At 44.9% G+C, this 17,029-nt stretch overlaps 1 protein-coding gene across 3 annotated transcripts in view; it reads left to right on the top strand.

Moving 5' to 3' along the window:
- The window catches only part of SLC37A2 (solute carrier family 37 member 2), a 1,087,044-nt gene that overhangs the window by 1,012,443 nt on the left and 57,572 nt on the right, over nt 1-17,029 (top strand). For 2 of the 3 annotated variants that reach the window (XM_068240256.1, XM_068240255.1), the window contains exon 17: nt 3,979-4,043. In XM_068240256.1, coding sequence (XP_068096357.1) covers nt 3,979-4,043 — 65 coding nt within the window. Of the gene's footprint in view, nt 1-3,978; nt 4,044-14,542; nt 14,601-17,029 lie in introns of all 3 variants that reach the window. The other variant, XM_068240254.1, reaches the window with a different exon arrangement.

Below are 17,029 nucleotides of genomic sequence, written 5' to 3'. Positions count from 1 at the left end.
TGGCTTACAGTGATGACAGGGTCAGGGTCCAATGAAATCAGCTCCTGCCCGGCTCACGGACCTTTGCCATCATACTAACGGCAAGGCGAGTGGGTTGCGGCGGGGACAGAGTGGCGGGAGCGGCGGGACCATGCAGCGACGACTTTTGAAATATACGTCCTCTCAGACCCGCGCAGCCACAAGCAGGACATAGATTTCAACCGCGCTGGTCCTGAGGGGGTTAACATTGTTGTTTGTTTTTAATGTGAAGTTTTGTTGTGGGAATGTACTTTGGCGTTTGTTCTGCATGCATGAACATGGTAGCATTGTTTAATTATTTATTTTTTTCTGTGTTATTGTACAGGACTCCAGGGATCGGTACTGCATACCTCCCAACTTTTTGAGATGAGAAACCGGGACACTTAAGCCACGCCCCCGACCATGCCCCCAACTACACCCCTAGTCAAAAATGTGTATATATATATATATATATATATATATATATATATATATATATATATATATATATATATATATATATATATATATATATATAAATGGTGGGGAGAAGGGTGAGGGTGCCCAGCTAAAAAGAAGGATCGAGGCGCCAGCCGCGGCTGTGGTGTGCAGGATGCGGGCCAAGCTTGTCCCCCCTCCCTCCGAATGTGCCCCCCAGTGTCCCCCTGTATGGCGAGGTACGAGCGCAGCAGAGCGGCAGTCTTACCATTCCTCTTCGCATATGGGCATCTCGTCTTCTCCGCTTCCTGTGACGTCACAGGAAGTAGTTGGAAGACGAGATGCCAGTACGCGAGGAAGATGGTAAGACTGCCGCTCTGCTGCGCTGCGCCATACAGGGGGACACTGGGGGGCACATTCGGAGGGAGGGGGGACAAGCTTGGCCCGCATCCTGCACACCACAGCCGCGGCTGGCGCCTCGATCCTTCTTTTTTCCTCCGCTGGAGAGGAGCTGCTGCCTGCCGGGACACAAGGGGGGCTATCCCGGGACAGCGGGACCCCTCCCCCAACCCGTGACGGTCCCGGCGAAAACGGGACGGTTGGGGCCCCTGGTACTGGGTGGGCGATATATATCACCAGCTTTTCATGTATTTTTTTTTTAAGACAGCCCCAATGCTGGGAAATAGGGGTCCAGGGTTTTTGTTGTTAACCAGCAGGTTGCCAACATCTTTTATTTCTTTTCCCAGGGCCTGGATACTGGAATAGATGGAAGGTTGGGTGGGTCCATCTATTCCTCCCAGCATGGGGGGCTGGACAATGAAAGTTGGTGGGAAAGGTTATAAATGCACAGGTCTCACACTGGGCGTTGGCTTTTTCCTGAGTCAGTTTGTGAGCTTTGAGGATATGTGAGCTAAGGAGTCTGTACTGTACTGCCCAGAGACCAGTGGATTACAAAGACCTCTTCAGACTGGTAAAGAGTACCCATGCAAGTGTGCTGGACTGTATTCTGTGTGTTGTACTGAAGAGAATCTGTTTTGTTGCCTACTACTGAAGATAAGCTGTTGCTTTTTGTTTGCTGGCAAGAAGCCAATGTTTTGTTTGCTGGCAGGAAGCCAGTTTATTGATAACCAATAAATAGACTGTGTTTTTGAAACTTTACGGCTGCCTCCCTGTGGTTGCATTGATCCCCAAAACCCCCCGCATATCACAAGTGGTGGAGGATGCGGACAAGCCGTTAAAGAAAGAAAAAAAAAATTCTCTGATAAACTGACATTTAAAGGGCCAGTATCGTACTTGCAATGGAGGAGTTGGTGCGGCAGCTGGCCTTAGCTACCGTACAGTTGCAGCAAAGCATGGCAGTACAGCAGCAAGCAACTGAGGCACAGTTGGCAGCCCTCTGCGAGACTACTGAATTGCAAGCAACTGCCTTGCGGGAATCCACTGAGGCTCAGTCCAAGATGCTGGCCGAGGCAGTGCAGCAGCTATCTCAGAACAGGCTAAGGAGTATGATACCCTCGAGATAGAGATTTTAGCCCGCCTGGGTGTAACCACAGCGGTCAGAACACAGCGAGTACACAGCTGGAGGTATATTCTGGATATGCCACCTTAATCCCAAATGCATGATTTAATCCAGCTAGTGAAAAAGTGGCTACAGGCGGAGACACTGACCGGACTCCAGATGATAGAGCGCATTGTCTTGGACCGATACCTGAGGTCCCTTCCTGATGCATTGCAGCGTTGGGTCAGCCATGGGGATCCCCATTCTGCAGATCAGCTGGTCGATATGGTTGAAAGATTCACTGTTGTGGAGGAGTTGCTGGGACCTACTAGACACCGGGACTCACGGAGGACCAAGCCATCCACCGCATATAAGGAAGGACCTCCTCAGAATCTTGATCTGGGCATGCGGCCTGGCAGCCGTGAGGACCCTCAGGCATTTGCTTTACCCAGGAAAGCTGGCCCTGTGCAGTGCTGGAAGTGCCATCCCTTGCAGGAAGTGCCAATGCAGTGTGATGCTGCTCGCCCTGTTTCTTTCTTTGCAAAGTTAGCTTGCACGGCGTGTCCCGAGTATGAAGGGCAGTTTGAGTGTGCTGCATTAATTAATTACTTACCTGTAAATGCCTTACTAGATTCAGGGAACATGGTAACTCTGGTACATGCCTGACTAGTAGGGAAAACTGAAACCGCTGGAAAGACCTTTCCGGGTCATTTGCATACACGGTGACACTAGGGCATACCACCTGGTGTCAATCTCTGTCTTCACTGCTTGTGGAAGTGTGACTCATGAAGTAGGGGTGGTGCCTTCCCTAATGTATGATTTAATAATAGGACGTGACTATCCTCTGTTTCATGAACTCTGGGGAAAGTCCAAAAATGTCTTAAATGATGTGGGTTGTTGTGATGATGTAAACGACACTACGCTGTAGTGGAAACGGGCCCTCAAAAGAGCTGTTGTGGGGTGCTATTTTAGCAATAAGAATCAGCAAGGAGCAAGCTAATGAAGCTGAGCATCTCATCTTGCCACCACAATGCCCAGACCTTAACATTATTGAGCATTTATGGTCGTTTTTAGAGATTCAAGTAAGAAGTCGATTTACGCCGCCATCGTCTCTAAAAGAACTGGAGGGTGTTTTAACTGAAGAATTGGCTAAAATTTCTTTGGAAACAATTCACAATTTGTATGAATCAATACCTTGGAGAATTGAGGCTGTAATTCATGCAAAAGGTGGCCCTACACCATATTAAAATATATTTTGTTGATTTTCAAGGTGTTTCCATTATTTTGTCCAACCCCTGTATATGCAAACATTTAGCTATGTATATATTTAACTACTCCGATCTTCACAAAGGAACATTTTTTTTTTTTTTCGAAAACAAGACTTGCTCACAAGTTGTAGCAGAAATGTTTTTCTTTTACAACCTTGTATTAAACCTTGTATTTACAAGGTAAAGAAAGTATTAGATATTCACCTGTGTAGAGGGAAGGCTCTGGATCCCATAGAGCCTACCTGGCTCTCTCTCCATGTCCTCGTTCTACCGCTGTCATCCCATTCAGGTCAGTTACATCTTAGGCCCTCCTCTGGCAGCCTTCAGAAGTACTTGTGCCCCCCAGTACTTCTGAAGACGAGCGGATCCATACTGTGCAGGCACGAGTCTGGGCTCATGCATGTCCTTTACGGATTCACTTATCTTTGGTTGCACTCAGGAATGTGAATGCTTCCAAAGACTTCAATGGGCTCCCAAAGGTGGAAAACGCATGCTTACCAACATTTTATGGAAACTATTCACTTACCATTTCAAAAAGTAAGATTCTAACCATGTATTCTAAGATTCCAAGCAATGGCTCTGCTATATTTTATACTGCTTTATTTGCTAGATTTTAGTTAAGCTCTAAGCCAGACAAGAACATTTGAATGGGTAATAGTATGACTAATGCTGAGGGAAAAGTACCTAGAAAACCCCTTTGCCCAAAAACAAATCTTATTTTGTATTCTTGATGTAAGTTGTTTTATGGAATGCTGACTGAGTTGCTTTTTCTTCCAGTTGTTGTCACGTCTGGTGTACAAGGAGATTAAACATTTTCACCTATGCTGCAGCAGGGCGACAAGGTAAGAAGAAATGCTTTGTTTTGTTTTTTTGGAGTAGTTTAGGGATATTGTCTTTATTAGATTTCAGTTTTAGTTTTGAAAAAGGGACTGTCTTCTTACCAGTGGCGTACCTAGGGTATTTGACACCCGGTGCTAATTATCCATGGACACCCTCCCCCCCCCCCAAAAAAAAGAGGAAAATTAGTGAACGTGACAGCGAGACAGTGGTAGGATTGTGTGCTCCTCTGAGGACAGTCAGTGACATGTCTATGTACTCTGTAACGTGCTGCAGAAGATGGCGCTGCTACATAAATTCACAATAATAATATTGTAGGACATTAGACTATGACTGTGGTAGGATTAGATTGTAAGCTCTGAGGACAGTCAGTGACATGAGTATGTACTCTGTAAAGTGCTGCAGGAGATGTCAGCACTACAGTATATAAATACATAATAATATGGTAGGACATTACACTATGATTATGGTAGGATTAGAGTGTGAGCTCCTCTGAGGACAGTCAGTGACATGACTATGTACTCTGTAAAGTGCTGCAGAAGATGTCAGTGTTATATAAATACATAATATTATGGTAGGACATTACACTATGACAGGATTAGATTGTGAGCTCCTCTGAGGCAAAGTGTGTGTGCCCATAACATGATATGGGTGGAGCCACCACTATATAGCCAGATGTGGGTACCAACTCTCCAGTATAGGTGGCAAGATGTCACATAAATATGTAGGTTGCCCCCAGTACAGGTAGTGAGGTGCCACAAGTATAGGTGGTAAGGTGTCCCCATTATAAGTAGGAAGGTGTTCCCAGTATAGGTGGTAAGTATCCACAGTATAGGTGGTAAGTGTCCACAGTACAGGTAGTAAGGTGCCCCCCAGTATAGGTAGCAGGGTGTCCCCAGGCGGTGGTTGGGTAGGTAGGTAGCAATGTGTGTGGTTTTAGGTAGGTGGATAGCAGTGTATTTGTTTAGGTAGGTTGGTAGGTAGGTAGCAATGTGTGGGTAGGTAGGTAGCAGTTTGTGGGGTTTTAGGTAGGTAGATAGCAATGTGTGGGTTTAGGTAGGCCGGTAGCAGTGTGAGTGTAGTTAGGTAGGAACTTGTGGGGTTTTAGATAGGCAGATAGGTAGCAGTGTGTGGGTTTAGGTAGGTAGGTAGGTAGCAGTAGGTAGGTAGGAGCTTGTGGGGTTTTAGGTAGGCAGGTAGGTAGCAGTGTGTGGGTTTAGGTAGGTAGGTAGGTAGGTAGCAGTGTGTGCGTAAGTAGGCAGGTAGGTAGCAGTTTGTGGGTAGGTAGGTAGACGTTTGTGGGGTTTTAGGTATGTAGATAGGTAGCAGTGTGTGGGTTTAGGTAGGTAGCAATGTGTGGGAGTTTTAGGTAGGTAGATAGCAGTGTGTGGGTAGTTAGGTAAGAGCTTGTGGGGTTTTAGGTAGGCAGGTAGCAGTGTGTGGGGTAGGTAGGTAGGTAGCAGTGTGTGGGTAGGTAGCATTGTGTGGGTTTAGGTAGATAGGTAGCTGTGCATGGGTAGGTAGGTAGCAGTGTGTGGGTAAGTAGGTAGCAGTTTGTGGAGTTTTAGCTAGGTAGGAAGGTAGCAGTGTGTGGGTTAAGGTAGGTAGGTGGCAGTGTGTGGGTATGTAGGTAGCAGTGTGTGGGTGGGTAGGTAGGTAGGTAGCAGTGTGTGGGTTTAGGTAAGTAGCGGTAGGTAGCAGTGTGTGGGTTTAGGTAGGTAGGTAGCAGTGTGTGGGTAGGTAGGTAGCAGTGAGTGGGTTTGGGTGGGTGGTTAGGTAGTGGTAGGTAGCAGTGTGGGGGTTTGGGTAGGTAACGATAGGTAGCAGTGTGTGGGTATAGGTAGGTAGGTAGCAGTGTATGGGTAGGTAGGTAGCAGTGTGTGGGTGGTTAGGTAGGTAGGTAGCGGTAGGTAGCAGTGTGTGGGTTTAGGTAGGTACGCAACGATAGGTAGCAGTGTGTGGGTTTAGGATGGTAAGTAGCAGTGTGTGGGTAGGTAGCAGTGCGTGGGTTTGGGTGGGTGGTTAGGCAGTTTGTGGGGTTTTAGCTAGGTAGGAAAGTAGCAGTGTGTGGGTTTAGGTAGGTAGGTGGCAGTGTGTGGGGATGTAGGTAGGTAGCAGTGTGTGGGTTTAGGTAGGTAGCGGTAGGTAGCAGTGTGTGGGTTTAGGTAGGTAGCGCGGTAGGTAGCAGTGTGTGGGTTTAGGTAGGTAGGTAGCAGTGTGTGGGTAGGTAGGTAGCAGTGAGCGGGTTTGGGTGGGTGGTTAGGTAGCGGTAGGTAGCAATGTGTATGTTTGGGTAGGTAACGATAGGTAGCAGTGTGTGGGTATAGGTAGGTAGCAGTGTGTGGGTAGGTAGGTAGCACTGCGGGGGTTTGGGTGGGTGGTTAGGTAGCGGTAGGTAGCAGTGTGTGGGTTTGGGTAGGTAACGATAGGTAGCCGTGTGTGGGTATAGGTAGGTAGGTAGCAGTGTGTGGGTGTGGGTGGTTAGGTAGGTAGGTAGCGGTAGGTAGCAGTGTGTGGGTTTAGGTAGGTAGGTAACGATAGGTAGCAGTGTGTGGGTTTGGGAAGGTAAGTAGCAGTGTGTGGGTAGGTAGCAGTGCGTGGGTTTGGGTGGGTGGTTAGGTAGGTAGGTAGCAGTGTGTGGGTTTAGGTAGGTAACAATAGGTAGCAGTGTGTGGGTTTAGGTAGGTAAGTAGCAGTGTGTGGGTAGGTAGCAGTGCGTGTGGGTGGGTGGTTAGGTAGGTAGGTAGCAATAGGTAGCAGTGTGTGGGTTTAGGTAGGTAGGTAACAATAGGTAGCAGGTAGCAGTGTGTGGGTTTAGGTAGGTAGGTAGCAGTGTGTGGGTTTAGGTAGGTAGGTAGCAGTGTGTGGGTTTAGGTAGGTAGGTAACAATAGGTAGCAGTGTGTGGGTTTAGGTAGGTAAGTAGCAGTGTGTGGGTAGGTAGCAGTGCGTGGGTTTGGGTGGGTGGTTAGGTAGGTAGGTAGCGATAGGTAGCAGTGTGTGGGTTTAGGTAGGTAGGCAACGATAGGTAGCAGGTAGCAGTGTGTGGATTTAGGTCGGTATGTAGCAGTGTGTGGGTTTAGGTAGGTAGGTAGCAGTGTGTGGGTGGTTAGGTAGGTTGGTAAGGTTTATGTAGCAGTAAGTGGGTGGTTAGGTAGGTTAGTAAGGTTTATGTAGCAGTAAGTGGGTGGTTAGGTAGGTTGGGTAAGGTTTATGTAGCAGTAAGTGGGTGGTTAGGTAGGTTGGGTAAGGTTTATGTAGCAGTGAGTGGGTGGTTAGGTAGGTAAGGTTTAGGTAGCAGTGGGTGGGTGGTTAGGTAGGCTGGTAAGGTTTAGGTAGCTAGCCAGCAGTGGGTGGTTAGGTAGGTAGATGGGTAGCAATATGTGGGATAAGGTAGGTAGCAGTGAGTGGTAGGTAGTGTTTCTCTCTCTCTCTCTCTCCCCCCTCCTCCCATCAGACCTGCAGATCAGCACGGCGAGCAGGAGCAGAGACCTCAGATCAGTGTGGGACCTGGCTGACAATATATATACAAAAGGACTCGCACACCAGCATGAGATTCATCAAAATTATATTGTAAACACAAAAGCTGATTATATACAAACAAGTGCAAATAATGCACTATGCACAAATAACATAAGTGTATTGGCAACAAGAGACCACACCGGTCAAAAGAAATACAGCATAATGGTATATGTCAGCAAAACATGAAGTAAATGGCTGCTCGTGCAGTATCCCTTTAGGAGCAGCAATGTAGCAGCACTGAGCCAGGTGATGCCCTCTGAGGAAGGGAACCCCCGAAACAGCTGCTGTCAGGGTATACCATTCATGTTGTAACTGCACAATTGTTTGACTGTATCCCTTGCTACCCTACCACTTGTATGTACTGCATTCATGTTTAAAACTGTGCTTGTGTTTTTTCATTGCTGCTCTTAAAGGGATACTGCTTGTGCAGCGATTTACTTCATGTTTTGCTGACATATACCATTATGCTGTATTTCTTTTGACCGGTTTGGTCTCTTGTTGCCAATAGGATGGAAATACATATATCCAGGCACATCGCCTCTAGTTAGGACATTAAATAAATTATTAGGGAAAGGGAGGTGCTGAAGGGGGTGTGGCTAGAAAACAGCAAAAATCCATTAACCCTTCGCACACTCACATGCAAATGTTCAAACAAATGCATTCACAGATTCACTCATCCAGGCACAACTGTTATCCCTACAGCTAAATTAAAAGCCAGGGTTTTAGTTCACAGAAGAATGCATTCTTATGCTTAGTCACCTATACTGCGCAGAAGTACCCAGGTAAACATAGGTGTCCTAACTCTGGCCCTGTAACATGCATAGTGCAGACATGCAAACACATTCATTGCATCAAACCTATCAATGGATTAGGAGCACACATCCTAACTTCCTCTCCTGGGAAAGACGGTGCATCTTACCAATCGCACAAGGGAGCTAACGTTATGTGTCCACGTGCACCATGCGCATACACCAGCATAAGCTGTGTGCATGCTGACAAATACATACAGGGGAAGGAGGGAGTGCACTGAATTGGACCCTAGCCACAGGGGTCAGTAGTAAAATGGAAATACATATATCCAGGCACATCGCCTCTAGTTAGGACATTAAATAAATTATTAGGGAAAGGGAGGTGCTGAAGGGGGTGTGGCTAGAAAACAGCAAAAATCCATTAACCCTTCGCACACTCACATGCAAATGTTCAAACAAATGCATTCACAGATTCACTCATCCAGGCACAACTGTTATCCCTACAGCTAAATTAAAAGCCAGGGTTTTAGTTCACAGAAGAATGCATTCTTATGCTTAGTCACCTATACTGCGCAGAAGTACCCAGGTAAACATAGGTGTCCTAACTCTGGCCCTGTAACATGCATAGTGCAGACATGCAAACACATTCATTGCATCAAACCTATCAATGGATTAGGAGCACACATCCTAACTTCCTCTCCTGGGAAAGACGGTGCATCTTACCAATCGCACAAGGGAGCTAACGTTATGTGTCCACGTGCACCATGCGCATACACCAGCATAAGCTGTGTGCATGCTGACAAATACATACAGGGGAAGGAGGGAGTGCACTGAATTGGACCCTAGCCACAGGGGTCAGTAGTAAAATGGAAATACATATATCCAGGCACATCGCCTCTAGTTAGGACATTAAATAAATTATTAGGGAAAGGGAGGTGCTGAAGGGGGTGTGGCTAGAAAACAGCAAAAATCCATTAACCCTTCGCACACTCACATGCAAATGTTCAAACAAATGCATTCACAGATTCACTCATCCAGGCACAACTGTTATCCCTACAGCTAAATTAAAAGCCAGGGTTTTAGTTCACAGAAGAATGCATTCTTATGCTTAGTCACCTATACTGCGCAGAAGTACCCAGGTAAACATAGGTGTCCTAACTCTGGCCCTGTAACATGCATAGTGCAGACATGCAAACACATTCATTGCATCAAACCTATCAATGGATTAGGAGCACACATCCTCTCCCTTGTGCGATTGGTAAGATGCACCGTCTTTCCCAGGAGAGGAAGTTAGGATGTGTGCTCCTAATCCATTGATAGGTTTGATGCAATGAATGTGTTTGCATGTCTGCACTATGCATGTTACAGGGCCAGAGTTAGGACACCTATGTTTACCTGGGTACTTCTGCGCAGTATAGGTGACTAAGCATAAGAATGCATTCTTCTGTGAACTAAAACCCTGGCTTTTAATTTAGCTGTAGGGATAACAGTTGTGCCTGGATGAGTGAATCTGTGAATGCATTTGTTTGAACATTTGCATGTGAGTGTGCGAAGGGTTAATGGATTTTTGCTGTTTTCTAGCCACACCCCCTTCAGCACCTCCCTTTCCCTAATAATTTATTTAATGTCCTAACTAGAGGCGATGTGCCTGGATATATGTATTTCCATTTTACTACTGACCCCTGTGGCTAGGGTCCAATTCAGTGCACTCCCTCCTTCCCCTGTATGTATTTGTCAGCATGCACACAGCTTATGCTGGTGTATGCGCATGGTGCACGTGGACACATAACGTTAGCTCCCTTGTGCGATTGGTAAGATGCACCGTCTTTCCCAGGAGAGGAAGTTAGGATGTGTGCTCCTAATCCATTGATAGGTTTGATGCAATGAATGTGTTTGCATGTCTGCACTATGCATGTTACAGGGCCAGAGTTAGGACACCTATGTTTACCTGGGTACTTCTGCGCAGTATAGGTGACTAAGCATAAGAATGCATTCTTCTGTGAACTAAAACCCTGGCTTTTAATTTAGCTGTAGGGATAACAGTTGTGCCTGGATGAGTGAATCTGTGAATGCATTTGTTTGAACATTTGCATGTGAGTGTGCGAAGGGTTAATGGATTTTTGCTGTTTTCTAGCCACACCCCCTTCAGCACCTCCCTTTCCCTAATAATTTATTTAATGTCCTAACTAGAGGCGATGTGCCTGGATATATGTATTTCCATTTTACTACTGACCCCTGTGGCTAGGGTCCAATTCAGTGCACTCCCTCCTTCCCCTGTATGTATTTGTCAGCATGCACACAGCTTATGCTGGTGTATGCGCATGGTGCACGTGGACACATAACGTTAGCTCCCTTGTGCGATTGGTAAGATGCACCGTCTTTCCCAGGAGAGGAAGTTAGGATGTGTGCTCCTAATCCATTGATAGGTTTGATGCAATGAATGTGTTTGCATGTCTGCACTATGCATGTTACAGGGCCAGAGTTAGGACACCTATGTTTACCTGGGTACTTCTGCGCAGTATAGGTGACTAAGCATAAGAATGCATTCTTCTGTGAACTAAAACCCTGGCTTTTAATTTAGCTGTAGGGATAACAGTTGTGCCTGGATGAGTGAATCTGTGAATGCATTTGTTTGAACATTTGCATGTGAGTGTGCGAAGGGTTAATGGATTTTTGCTGTTTTCTAGCCACACCCCCTTCAGCACCTCCCTTTCCCTAATAATTTATTTAATGTCCTAACTAGAGGCGATGTGCCTGGATATATGTATTTCCATTTTACTACTGACCCCTGTGGCTAGGGTCCAATTCAGTGCACTCCCTCCTTCCCCTGTATGTATTTGTCAGCATGCACACAGCTTATGCTGGTGTATGCGCATGGTGCACGTGGACACATAACGTTAGCTCCCTTGTGCGATTGGTAAGATGCACCGTCTTTCCCAGGAGAGGAAGTTAGGATGTGTGCTCCTAATCCATTGATAGGTTTGATGCAATGAATGTGTTTGCATGTCTGCACTATGCATGTTACAGGGCCAGAGTTAGGACACCTATGTTTACCTGGGTACTTCTGCGCAGTATAGGTGACTAAGCATAAGAATGCATTCTTCTGTGAACTAAAACCCTGGCTTTTAATTTAGCTGTAGGGATAACAGTTGTGCCTGGATGAGTGAATCTGTGAATGCATTTGTTTGAACATTTGCATGTGAGTGTGCGAAGGGTTAATGGATTTTTTCTTGTTGCCAATACACTTATGTTATTTGTGCATAGTGCATTATCTGCACTTGTTTGTATATAATCAGCTTTTGTGTTTACAATATAATTTTGATGAATCTCATGCTGGTGTGCGAGTCCTTTTGTATATATGTCTCTAGGGCTTTTTAGCCTAATTACAGACTCAGCACCCATTGCACCCAGTGCATTAATTAGCATACATAGGGTGTGCAGTACCTTCTTGTAAATATTGGACCTGGCTGACAGAGCGGCACACAGTGTGCAGCTGCGCGAGTCAGTTCATATGCAGGAGGTGACGAGTGACGTCACTTCCGCATATGAAGTAGTCGGGTCCCATGCTGTCTGTAGGTCTGCCTGTCCCGCTCGCCGCGCTGATCTGCAGGTCTGATGGGAGGGAGGGAAACACTGGGGTGGAGGGGGTTTAGCCCAGCCCAGGGCCCCTGCAGGGGTTGAGGCCACAGGCAAGCCTAGTATAGCGGCAGGGGCGGCAACACAGGACCCCACCATGAAGACACCCGGGGCGGACAGCTCCTGCCGCTTGAAGGGAGAAACGCCACTGCTCCGGGTGTCACCACCCCACCATGAAGACACCCGGGACGGGCCGCTCCTGCCGCTTGACGGTAGGAACGCCACTGATCCGTACTACACAACCAATTAATTATATCATAATTTTTTTTTTCCGCTTCAGTGTCTCTTTAACCATTTCAGCCCGCTGGGATTTTTCACCTTATGCATCAGAGCAATTTTCACCTCCCATTCATTCGTTAATAACTTTTTCACTACTTAACACAATTTATTTATTTATCTATATCTTGTTTTTTCTGCCACTAATTAGGCTTTCTTTGGGTGGTACATTTTGCTAAGAATTATTTTTTTATAAATGCATCTATTGTCAAGAAAGCACAACAGAGAATGTACCATCTACGGCAGCTGAAAAAGTTTGGCCTACCTCAAAATCTAATGGTGCAGTTCTACACTGCAATCATCGAATGCACCATAACATCATCTATGACTGTATGGTTCGGCTTCTGCTCTGCATTAGAAAAGGGGAGGCTGCAGCGCATCATCCGATCAGCGGAAAGGATAATTGGCTGTAGCTTACCTTCCCTGCAGGATCTTTACGCTAGCAGGTGCAGAAAGAGAGCAACTGAAATTGCCTCTGACCCCTCTCACCCAGCTCACTCCATCTTCCAGCGCATGCCTTCAGGAGTAAGATTCCGGTCAATCGCTACCAAAACCTCTAGACACAGGAACAGCTTTTTTCCTCAAGCGGTAGCCATACTTAATGCTGAACCACGTTAGAGCTGCTAGGACTAAAAGTAATCAGCACAGAACTAAACATGAACAATTCTCACATTGCTTACTGCCACTATACTTATAATGTCCTTAACTTGTAATATTCACACTGTCTGACCTTGTATTGTTTTTGTTTGTGTTTGTTAAGCAACTGCCAAGACAAATTCCTTGTAGGTGCAAACTTACTTGGCGAAAATAAATTGATTCTGAAAAAAATGGAAAAAACATTTCTCAGTTTTCGTCCATTATAGCTTTAAAATAATCCACGCTACCATAATTAAAACCTATGTATTTTATTTGCCTGTTTGTCTCAGTTATGACACCATTTAAATTTTGTCCCTATCACAATGTATGGCGCCAATATTTTATTTGGAAGTAAAGGTGCATTTTTTCCGTTTTCCGTCCATCACTATTTATAAGCTTATAATTTAAAAAAATTTCGTAGTATACCCCATTCAAATGCATATTTAAAAGACCCTTAGGTAAGGTAACTATTTGTGTTTTTTTTTTTTTTTTATTGTAATTTTTTTTTTCCATTAAAATTTTTATTTGGGTAATATTTTGGTGTGGGAAATAAACAGTTAATTTTTAATGTTATTATATGAGTAAATTGTAATGTAAAAAATATGTAGATGTAGTTTTACTATTTAGCCACAAGATGGCCACCTTGAGTTTATTTTTTTCTCCTTGTGCTTCTCTATCACCGGACGCACAAGGAGCACGAGGAAACAAAACGTTTTTTTTTTTTGCAGAAAGACTGAAGCCTCTAGAGCGCTTCGATTTTTCTGCTGGGGACAGATCGGTGATCGGGAGCCATGTTCCCGTTCACTGATCCCAGGGCTACCGGGGGACAGCACGGGGGTGCGATATCTCACCGGAGCGCGCTGGCGCGCGGCATTGCAGCAGAGCAGCCGCCTGGACGTGAGCTTCATGTCCGGGCGGCAGAAATGGTTAAAACATTCAACTTCTGTGCTAGTATGCTTTTAATACTTTGGGCTTCATTCACTAAAGCGTGCAAAGTGTTAGCATGCCAGTGAAAAGCCACTTTGCACATGCTAACATGCTTTGCACGTGCTAACATGCGCATAAGAGTTTGTGCGCGTAAAGTTTCACGCTTCACGCATAGTTTTGCGCGCAAACGCTTTGCGTGCAAAGTACCGTGAACTGCACTGACTTAACGTAATAATGATAGTTAGCACGTGAAGTCAGTGCAGATTACGCGAGCGCAATGTAAAACATTGATTTACTGTATATACTTCATTATGTGGTGCACGTAAGACTTTGCACGCGCAGCTTTACAGTACTGCACATGTTAATGTAACCACCATTCATAATTACATTAACATACTTTATTTTACTGTGCGGGCGAAGCTCCATTGATTTCAAGGCTTTGCACGTGCAAACTAGGGTGCTAAATAGTTTGCACGTGCAAACTACTTAGCACCCTAGTTTGTGCGTGCAAAGCTTTTAGGCGTGATAACTGAGTTATCACGCTTTTATGAATCAAGCCCTTTGTGTGTGAAGATAAGATGTTCTTGTACTGCTCTCTGTGTGCTTCTTCCAGTTGTGTGGGTTTGAAATAACTGAAGCATAAAGACGTGTGGTTGTAATCGGCTAGCATTTTAATGAAATATTTTATTTTTTATTTTTAATGATGCTCTTTCTCATTGTTCTATGTACTATAAAACAAGCTGTTACTATGTTTTTATAGAGGTAGTCTGACTTTAAAGCACAATCTCTCGGAACCATGCAAGTAGCTAATGTATATTGTAAGTATAACCACTGCTTCTGGGACTTCTGCTTCAATCACAATGCATTCATTCAAACAACTATGCCTTCTCTGGAATGCTTCCTCCTTTGTGGATGATGAAAGTTTCTAGCATTAAACCACAGTGCAGTCTTCAGGTTCATGAAACAAAGTTAAAAATTCTATTCACTGTGAAAATTGAGAACAGGTTTATTGAACTATAAAAGAGTTTAAGAAACTGCTATCTGAATCTACTGAATAATAGGGATGGCAAATGAGATGCAAATAATTACAAGCTGATGCAAATGTTCTTCTGCCAATTTTGATTAAAATTTAAGCAGTTTTAAGCCCCATCTACACCATACGATTCTTTATACGATTCGATTACGATTCTATTTACGATCCGATTAAATCCAACATGTCCGATCGGGATTCGATTCAATTCGATTTGCCATTGTTTTGCAATGGCAAATCGAATTGAATCCCGATCGGACATGTGGGATTTAATCGGATCGTAAATAGAATCGTAATTGAATCGTATAAAGAATCGTATGATGTAGATGGGGCTTAATGGACCAATCAAATTAAGCCACTGTGGTCTATTTTCAAACTGCATACATTTGCATCAAACTCAGATTTATTTCCATCTCATTAACTATTCCTACTGAAAAGGTGCAATGTCAGCAAAATGGTCTTAGGACATTTTAGTCGAAGGGAAGTGTTTGCATATTTCATAGTAATTAGTAGAGATGGGGAAAATTGAAATCTGGATTTGGACTCTATTCACGCTTTCTGGCTCAAATGCCACATTGCATTTCAACTTCCAACTTCTCTAGTCAAAATGCATTGAAATTTGTGGTGCCAGCATTCCAACGTAATTGCAGAGTAATTAACATGCTATAGCCACCAATTTGATATGGAAATCAAGTTCAACACAAATTTCACAAAGAACTTGTATGCAATTGAAATCAGTCTGTAAGAGATGAACAAATCCCCCTCCACAAAGTTGAATGGCAAAACATTTGAAATTTAGAGTGACAGACATATTTGGACACATGCCCTCCTAACAATTTTTAACATCTTGTTTCCCAACTGAGCTGATATTTCACAGTGAATTTGGAGCCAGCAAGCACAGGGCTCGACCACCCTGAACAAAAATACTTTTTTCACAGGTGCGTAACTACAAATGATAGGGCCTCCCCCAGCAAAACTTTGATGGGGCTCATTAATGTTCACAACCCTTCCTTTGCCTCTTCTTGGTGACCCTCATAGCCTGGGGCCCATCTTACAAGGCTCATAAAACAAGTGTGGCTATTAGGATCTTCACATTTATAACCTGTGTAGCCATAAAAACACCTGGTTTGGAGTATTTGGGAAGGGGAAGGGTAGTAGTTCTGGGCCCCACTGCAGTTGCTCCCCCCCCTTCTAGTTATGCCACAGCTTTTTCATCTGTATACCTTAATATTCTTTGCTGTAAACCTCTTTATCCTTTTGTGTATTTGCATCCAAATATTTTTATCATTTCCTGCCTTCTTTCTCATAATAACTTGCTTCCAGAGCTGCCCACTGTATGATCATCACCACTAGAGATGGCCCGAACGGTTCGCAGGCGAACAGTTCCTGGCAAACTTCCATGGTTTGAGATCGCGGCGAACTGGGAACTTTTCTGGAAGTGCGGTTCGCTCCCATAGTGCACCATTAGGGTCAACTTTGACCCTCTACATCACAGTCAGCAGGCACATTGTAGCCAATCAGGCTACACACCCTCCTGGAGCCACTCCCACCCTTATAAAATGCAGGCACCGCCAGCCATTATACTCACTCGTGTGCCTGCAGTAAATAGAGAAGGGACAGCTGCTGCAGACAGAGCAGACTCTCATAGGGAAAGATTAGTTAGGCTCTTGTAGGCTTCTTAGCTTGTTCCTTGCTGATTCTTATTGCTAAAATAGCACCCCACAACAGCTCTTTTGAGAGCTAATCTTGTTCTTGTGATATTTTTTTTTCTGTGTGTGTCCCACTGACACTTGTGTTGCATAGACAGCCTTGCTAATTCATACTGTGTGTGTGTGTGTGTGTGTGTGTGTGTGTGTGTGTGTGTGTGCCACTGCCAGCCAGGCCCAGCACATTCAGTGACTACCTGTGTGTGTGACAGGCAGCTGCACATTGTAATACCCAGTACTGCATATACCTACCTACCTACCTACCTGTTGTTCACAGTGCACCCACCTACCTACGTGAGTTGTGCGCATGCAGTGTCACTGTGTCTGTCCGCTACCTGTCTGTGTGTGACAGGTGCACATTGTAATATCCATCACTGCATATACCTACCTACCTGTTCACGGTGCACCCACCTACCTATGTGAGCGCATGCAGTGTCACTGTGCCTGTCCGCTTCCTGTCTGTGTGTGACAGGTGCACATTGTAATAGCCATCACTGCATATACCTACCTA

Source organism: Hyperolius riggenbachi, chromosome 6 (genome assembly GCF_040937935.1).
Source record: "Hyperolius riggenbachi isolate aHypRig1 chromosome 6, aHypRig1.pri, whole genome shotgun sequence".
Taxonomy (NCBI): domain Eukaryota; kingdom Metazoa; phylum Chordata; class Amphibia; order Anura; family Hyperoliidae; genus Hyperolius; species Hyperolius riggenbachi.
This window is presented reverse-complemented; position numbering and strand designations above follow the sequence as displayed.